This window comes from Eurosta solidaginis, chromosome 3 (assembly GCF_040869045.1).
Source record: "Eurosta solidaginis isolate ZX-2024a chromosome 3, ASM4086904v1, whole genome shotgun sequence".
NCBI classification, from domain to species: Eukaryota; Metazoa; Arthropoda; class Insecta; order Diptera; family Tephritidae; genus Eurosta; species Eurosta solidaginis.
The window spans coordinates 31,546,428-31,555,347 of NC_090321.1; the positions used below are offsets into that span (position 1 = coordinate 31,546,428).

At 38.7% G+C, this 8,920-nt stretch overlaps 1 protein-coding gene across 1 annotated transcript; it reads left to right on the plus strand.

The window, feature by feature from the left end:
• The first annotated feature begins 6,783 nt into the window (after positions 1-6,783).
• On the plus strand, positions 6,784-7,616 carry thetaTry (thetaTrypsin). Its single transcript, XM_067771336.1, has one exon. It carries the CDS (start codon positions 6,799-6,801, stop codon positions 7,558-7,560), a length of 762 nt encoding a protein of 253 aa, XP_067627437.1. The 5' UTR covers positions 6,784-6,798; the 3' UTR covers positions 7,561-7,616.
• Positions 7,617-8,920: the final 1,304 nt, after the last annotated feature.

The following is an 8,920-nucleotide window of genomic DNA, read 5'->3' on the forward strand; positions in this document are numbered from 1 at the left end:
GATTTCTTCAACAGATTGCAATGTATAGCCAGCGATACTATAGCAAGTACGAAGGGTATTAACTGATTTGAAAAAGCCACATGAAAGCATTTTTTAATGTTTAACGATAAACGATTTAAACTACACCAGTTTTCGACATTATTAAGGTCTGATTGCAGAAGTTCAGAGTAACCAGAACTATTTATAACAGCAAACACTTTTAGATCATCCGCATACAGCAGATATTCCGCAAACGAGAAGCATGAGCCAATGTCGTTTATAAAAAGTATAAACAAGAGAGGTCCTAGAATGCTACCTTGTGGGACTCCTGAGGATGCAATGAAGGGGCGGGATGTGGTATTATCAACGTATACGACACAGCGCCTGTTGGATAAGTAAGACTTAATCCACATCAAAAAAGTGGAGTGAAAACCCAAAGCTGCCAGCTTCAATAAAAGTATTCTGAGAGAAACTTTGTCGAATGCCTTTGAGAAGTCAGTATAAATTGTATCAACTTGAAATCTATTCTGAAAAGCAGAAATACAGTATTCACTAAACACTGTTAGGTTGCTTACAGTTGAGAGATTTGGTACGAAACCGTGTTGGTTGATAGTGATTAAACTTTTAACCGCAAAATACAATTTGTCATTGACAATAATTTCAAAAAGTTTGGACACCGAAGATAGCTTGGAAATCGGTCTATAATTGCGAACATCATTTTTATTGCCGCTCTTAAATATAGGTGAAACTGTTGTCAATTTCCAGTCATCCACAAAAAGACCAGCGGCCAGAGAATTGTTGAAAATGATTGTGAGTGGCATTGCCAAATACAGACAGCTTTTTAGCAAAATGACCGAGAGGCCATCAAAGTCAGTCTTAGTTGACGGCTTAAGTTTCTTTATGCCGTTTATAACATCCGAAACGGATATACGCAGAGACCCGAAGTTAATAGAAAAATCCTTCGTGGAAGGAAAACTTGAATCAGAGAGCAAATCGGATTCAAAGTTGGAGCAAAAAAAATCAGCAAATAAATTAGCGGAATCTACAGCACTATTAGCAAATGTGCTATCGTAGAATACATTATTTGGAACTGTCGAAGAAGCCTTTTTAGATTTTATGAAGCCCAAAAAGCCTTCGAGTTAGAAACTATATTTTTCTCAAAACTTAAAATGTAGTTTCTATACAGAAACTTATTCAAACAGTTGAACTCCTTCAAATATTATTGAAATTTAGAGTGGTGTACTGGATTCCCTGTTTTTTTGTACAGCTTCATAAATTTGTTTTTTAGATTCCTCAAATGCTTGTCTTGTATGTACTCATAAACCTTATTTTTAAAAGATGAATAACATGATGTAACATCTTTGCCACAGAAAGCATCGCACCAATCAATGCTTGACAAAATTTTATTTAAAGTAGATAGATCACAAGCGCTATAGTTAAATTTTATACCAGCCTCAGGAGCAACGTCGGCAAATTCATAAAATTCCAACTCCAGAGAAAGAGGAACGTGATGTTTATCGGCTTGCGAGATTGGTGTGATGCATTCCGACAAAGTGTAATGAATATTATTAGAAATGAATACTAAATCTAGAATTCTATTCAAACAGTTATAGAAATGATTAATTTGAACTAATTCAGTACTTAAAATATTATCTATAAGGTTAATTTCGGCTGAAGAGTTGACATAAGTGCACCCGTGCTATCAATTCGGGACCAATTCAAATGGCATAAATTAAAATCCCCGAGGACACAAAGATGGTTGTCACCAATAAGTGCAGTGACTTTCCCGATTGCGACTTCCCATGCTACTTCTTCCATGACCTGGGTGTCCTCTCCAGTGGCCGTATACAATCTTGCTCCTAGCAATGATCTTATCTTCTTGTAGACTAATTCAGATCGAATTATGGAATGATTAAGTAAACGTTCCTTTCCATTCACATGTCCTCCGATAGTAAGATTACATAACCTTATTTCGATTTGTGATACAGAGGTTATGGGGTATTCAATTGCGGGAATTAGCTCTCGCCCCTTACGTCTGGCTCGCGTAAGTTTAATGATTGAGTGGGCTCGGATATTTGATCATCTCCTTCAGCTCTGCCTTTACGACCAGCCACATTGTTACTACAAGGGCCAGCGCTGAAATGGCGTGCAATGTGTTCTCAAACTGTAGCTTAAAGACCTGGATCGCAAACGCAGATGAACGACAGATTGAAGTACATCGCCATAAGGATGAACGACATAACCTGCCGCAGCCTTTTTTCAATACCAGTTCTTCGTTTTCCTTCCTTTACAAAGCCGTTATAGTATAGTTAACAAGACACGCTCATTTTACGCCTTGTCCCATGCTTTATATGTATAGCGGCCAGCGCTACCTTCCCTAGAACATGACCTCACATATTCCTTGAAACGTTCGCTGTCATGGTCGTCATCAGAAAAGAGTGACTCCATATTCCAATGCTTTGTTCTAGATGTTATTGGATTTTTTTTTGTCAGGGATCTTTAGTCAATGATTGGAGAAATTATTAATATTTTGTAAGTAGAATCGAAGAACGGTGAATCGGTAAACGGTGGCTTATGCCCCGGGGTGGGCGTGAGCTTAGCACATGCTAAGCGACCATATATGTATACGATAAGCGAGAGCACAACGGCCACTTCGTCAAAATCAACGACAGCTCTTTTAGTTTGATTTCGATGGTCCAACAGTAAGGAAGTGTCGCACGCGCGTTTCAAACAGAGTACCAAGGAATGCGTGTGACACGTGCTCACCGTTCAAGCATTGAAATCAAACTAAATAAATAATTGATTTTGCTTTCGTGCTCGCTACGCGTTCGTGTTTACTAACACATTCTCAATTTGGTAACTGTGTAAATGTAGTGGTGCCATCGCTGCTTATGCCAAACTCAACCGGTAATAAAATAAGTTAACAGTGAACCGGTTTACGTATACTCAAATTATCTGTTGGATTGTTTAGCAGTTGGCTGGGGTCCAGAACGAGCGTTGGATTTATGTGACGGCGAACATTCGGATGATAGATGTATCCTTGGCGGATAGGTGGTCGATAGTGGTGAATCGGCGCCAAAAATTACCAGCGGGGGTAGAACAGGGCAGCTAGTTAACGTCGAAGCGTTAGATGGTCAATGGTTTGGTGAAGTGGATAGTGATAAAACGAGCGGCATATTTGTGCCAACAGATCGCTGATCATAGTAGTCGGCGAATTAGTGAGACACAAATTTACTTGATGAACTGGCCCCAATCAAGATATTTAAATTACAACGGCGCGTGTCGATAGTGTGGAGCATTTCATTCATTCGTTGTTATGCCACGCTCTCGAGGACTTTAAAGAAAATATCAATATGGTTAATAACCTGGGTCGATTTGTATGGACGAAAGTTAACCGATATCGCGCCATCAGTTTTCGATAGGATTTGGGCTCAAGAAAAGAAAGTTCCACTACGCATACCCAAAAGAATAATTTTCGAGCCTGCGAGAAAAAAAAAATGGCGAAAGGGTAAATTTTTCGACCAAAACACTCCAAAACCAAAAAAATATTTTTTTTTCAAAAAACTGTTATCGCCAACGTGTTTACAGCAGTTTTATAAAAAAAAATATTTTTTGGGTTTTGAGGACTGTTTTGGTCGAAAAATTTACCCTTTCGCCATTTTTTTTCGCAATCTCGAAAACTATTTTTTTGGTATGCATAGTGGAACTTTTTTTCCTGAGCCCAAATCGTAAAACCAATGGCGCGATATCGGTAAATAAATCGACCCAGTCTAATGGTTAAGCGGAAATTATTAAAACAATTTGAAAGCAGATTTCCTGGAAATTGACTTGCCTTAAACCTGGAAAAATTTTCTTTAGAAAAATATAACTTCCTTAATAAAAATAAAATAAAATTACTACAGTTAAGCAGGGTAATAAAAAAACATTGATTAAGTAATGAAAAAAAGAAATTGCGAATTGGGAGAAGTGTTTTACTTACATGACAAATGTCGTAGGTTCGGCGGCAGGGCCATACTATAATAAAAGCACAATCACATTTTTTTAAAACGCTTGCCCCCGGAGTTAGCATTTGCTACTCCAGAGTATCAGTAGCAGCGAGAAATATGTTCTGCTACACGAACGGCCATGAACATGAACAGAGCATAGAGCAGAGACATAGCATTCGAAAATTATAGCATTTCTTATGCTCTTATACGAGCTACGTCGTGTTTTAGATTGGAGCAAATAGCCGAATAAAAACTTCAAACGAAATGCTATTTGTAGTGGAGTGAGGGCAACACAAAATTGTTTCCTATTTGCTCTGTTCGACATTGTTTTATAAAACTTTGTAATTTCTCGTGTTTTACTGTTGGAGCTGATGTAGCGCTGTGATGTTGTTGTTTTGGACTTGTGGTTTTATTTGTGGGTCTTTAAAATGTTGTTATAGCTTCTAGTTTTTCTATTGTTGCTATTGTAATTCTATCGGCATACTCACATCTGTTCCCACGTTGCGTTGTCTTCCAAGTTGTTGTAGATAAGTAGCAGCGCGAGAAAAGACAAAGTTCTGCATAACAATGCCCAACAGAGCAAATTGCATTCAAATTTCTTTTTTGCTCTCGCTCCACTATAAATATCATTTCGTTTGGAGTTTTTGTACAGCTATTTGCTCTGCTCTAAAACATAACTTAGCTCGTATCAGAGCATAAGACATGATATATGTTTTTTATGCTACAGCTCTGCTCTATGCCCTGTTCATGCTCAGAGACGGAGCAATAGCACAAATCAAAAAACACTCCAGAGTAATAAGGCATTTTCAATCACTGCCTGTTGTTGTTCTTGTAGCGATAAGGTCACTCCCGAAGGCATTAGGGAGAGTTATCGATGTTGATAGTCCTTTGCGGATGCGGATTCGGTACTTTCCGGTAACAAGCACCATTAAGGCACCAGCCCGACGATCTCGGGAACGATTTAGTATGACCACATGAAACCTTGAAGGCCATGACGCCCTCTCACCCACTAGATACATGAGGAACTTGGGGTCGCCAGAGCCTTGGCTGTTAAAGTAACAGGTTTCGCCGGTAGGTGAGGTTGATAATTGGGTTGGGGAAGCTATATTTTTAGCTGACAACCCCTTGAGAGGGTTGCGCTACACAACCCCTTAAATGAATTTAGTATATTAGTCGCTTCTTACGACAGGCATACCTGCCGCAGGTATATTCTTAAACCCGTTGAGGTTATTTAAAAGTTTTCAAATCAGTGCAGAGGGGCACTTCTTGGAATGCTGAAATGTACACATTCGCATAGGCCTTTCGGAATGACCGCTGTAGGTCTTGCATATGAGGAAAATATGTGCCTTAAAAGGGTTTTAACCTGATTTCGCTCCAAGCTATTATTATTATACTCAGCGTGCTTTGCACACAGAGTATATTAACTTTGATTGGATAACGGTTGGTTGTACAGGTATAAAGGAATTGAGATAGATATAGACTTCCATACATCAAAATCATCAGTATCGAAAAAAAATTTGATTGAGCCATGCCACCCGTCCGTCCATCTGTCCGTTAACACGATAACTTGAGTAAATATTGTGGTATCTTCACCAAATTTGGTACACGAGCTTATATGGACCCGGAATATATTGGTATTGCAAATGAGCGAAATCGGATGATAGCCACGCCCACTTTTTATATATGTAATATTTTGGAAAACACAAAAAATCTGATTATTTAGTAAATAATACACCTAGAATGTTGAAATTTGACGTGTGGGCTGACATTAAGACTCTTGAAAAAAATTTGAAAACAATTTTTAAAATGGGCGTGTCCCACTTGTGATAAAATCAATTTTACAAATATTACTAATCATAAATCAAACACCGTTAAATCTATCGTAACAAAATTCGGCAGAGAGCTTCCCTTTACTATAAGGAATGCTTTAAAGAAAAGTTAACCAAATCGTTTAGGACCACGCCCACTTTTATATAAAAGATTTTTAATAGGGTCGTTGACGAATAAAATAAGCTATATCTTTGCAAAAAAGAGCTTTATATCAATGGTATTTCATTTCCAAAGTGCATTTATAACAATAAATAGGAAAAACTATAAATTTAAAAAAATAGGCGTGGCACTACCCCTTTTATGACTAAGAAATTTTCTATGTTTCGGAAAAAAATTAATGGATCGTAATAAAATTGGATACACTGATTTTCCCTATAGCAGGAAATATTTTTAGAACCAGATCGATTAAAGACCACAACCACTTTTATATAAAAGATTTTTAAAAGGGTCGTAGACGAAAATAATAAGCTATATAAAAATAATAAACTATATAAAAAAAATTAACATATCGTAATGAAATTGGGTACACAGATTTTCCCTATAGCAGGAAATATTTCTAGTATAAATGGACGGGATCGGTTAAAGATCACGGCAACTTAGATATAAAACAAGTTTAAAAGGGTCGTAGACTAGAATAATAAGCTATAACTTAGCAAAAAATAGTTTTAAATCAATGATATTTCACTTATCAAGTTTTATTGTAAGAGAAAATGGTGAGACATTTTTTTTAAACGGGCGGTGCCACGTGTTAAGTAGAAAAGTTATCTGAAATGAAATGTACAATTGAAGCTCACGCTGAGTATATAATGTTCGGTTATACCCGACCTTAGACACCTTTACTTGTTATTTTTATGAATCATACCATAAATATTTGTATAAATCCGTTTATTGTTATCTTAAACCAATATCGGCTAGAAATGCGTAGATAATACTTTTGACCATGACTATAAAAGCCTTCTCTAAAGTTAAATGCAAAATAATAATCCACGTACTATACGGTGACATGTTTCGTTTCGTAATTTTATTTGCGCTTCTCAATGTGGCCTTTGGAGAAATCCAATTAAGCGGCTTCAATGGACGTATCGTGAATGGTGTGGACACTACAATATCCGAACATCCCTATCAGGTGTCACTGCAGTCCGTTAAGGGTGGTCATTTTTGTGGTGGCAGTATAATCAATAAGAACACTATTGTGACAGCAGCGCATTGCTTGCTATCACACAGCGCCAGTCAAATGCGTGTACGCTTGGGTTCGACCAATCACACAAGCGGTGGTAAAATGGTGAAAGTTTTAAAAATTGTGGCACATCCTTACTATAACAAGGAAAAAAGTATTAACGATATCGGCGTGGTGAAATTGGCCGAAGATGTAGCAGAGTCATCAGCCATACGTTACATAAAATTGGCTAAAAATTCACCGGCTACTGGTACAGCTGCTGTTGTTACTGGTTGGGGCTCTAAATGTTATTTCTGGTGTATGACACTGTCCACTACATTGCAAAAGGTTGAGGTTAGTATTGTTAGCAAGGATCTGTGCGCCTCCAGGCAATACAACTATGGTTCTGCAAGTATTTTGGATTCAATGATTTGTGCTTATGAAGTTGAGAAGGATGCTTGTCAAGGTGATTCTGGTGGTCCATTGGTAGCTAACAGCCAACTTGTTGGTGTTGTGTCGTGGGGTAAAAGTTGCGCCAAGTCAGGTTATCCTGGTGTTTATGCCGATGTTGCAGCGCTTAACTCTTGGGTTCTGCAAAACTCTTCTTAAGAAAATTGTAAGATGTTTATGACATATTTTTAATAAAAGAGTGATTTCCAAACCGATATATCAAAAAGTGTTTGGAGTAGAAAGATAGATAACTGTTGAGGATTGCACTGCTACCGTTGGTCTATTGTGCCCTCATGTTCTTTACAGCACCTCATGCAAGCCGACTTCCCTGATAAAGCCTAGCCTAGTTCATTTGGCTTGAGGGTTGTATGTGGAAGTGCTCTGGCTACACGACTCGAGATTGCGTCGCATTCCAAGAGGCTTTGTTTCGCCGTGGCTGCTGAACGATCACAGAACCGACAAGCATTAAAATACTCCTGATTGCCCTATAGAGATTATTACTACATCCTCCTAAAAGTGTATTCGATTTGCTAAAGGCTGGCGCATTACGCCAGTGCTCTTTTGTAACAATAAATGCTTCTAATTTCCTGTGGGCCACTTGGCAGTAGCGGCTCAGGCCCGATGGGACGTGTAGTCGCTGCCTCCCTCGCCAGGCTATCCGCCCGTCACATTACCTTCAACTCCCCTGTGTCCTGTGATCCAAGCCAGCAGTACTAAATTGTGCATTCCTAGTCGGCTTAACTTCTTCACGCCCTCCAATACCAGTGCTGATTTTATTTCGAACGCCGAAATTACCTTGAGTGCGGTTCGATGGTCGCTAAGTATGGCTATGATTTTGTTCGGAGTATACGCACTGAAAGTTCAGCTCATCACACTGACGCATGGCGTATACTTTTGCTTGAATTATGATCGGGTATTCTTCCAAAGGCACTGATATTCTGGATCTGAGTCCAAAGACACTAGCTCCATTCCCCTCTGAAGTTTTCGAGCCATCTGTGGACCATATCGACTGCTGAGTGGAACATCACCCTATCTCGGCTGTCCTTACGAAAATGCCCTATCCCAAAAAACTTTTGAATAACGCCTTAGTTTAGAATTGTTTTCAAAAACGCCCAAACTCAGAACTTGTTCCAAAACACATTTTCAATATATTTCGACATTAGCTGGAGCGTTTATGAAGCTAATTCTGAGATTGGCCTGTCTTCGACCGAATTCTCAGATAAGGCGCTGTTGAGACGTTATTGAGGGCGTTATTCAAAAGTTTTCTGAGTTTTTTTGCTCTCTAGTCCGGCTGGATTGCATTTCACGTTATCTTTTTCCCAATTCTACTTTATACCTTTTCTGAAAGACAACCTGCTTGATGATATCATCTCTCGGGAGTTGAGGCATAGGGATCTTTCCTGGTAGTTCCTCCATGTTTCGGGAGGAGATGACCTTTCCTGTGCCCGAGCCGTCCTTTGCTATATTCAGGGTGGTATAGCTTTTGGTTTAATAAACACAAGGATTTGACGAGCAGTAT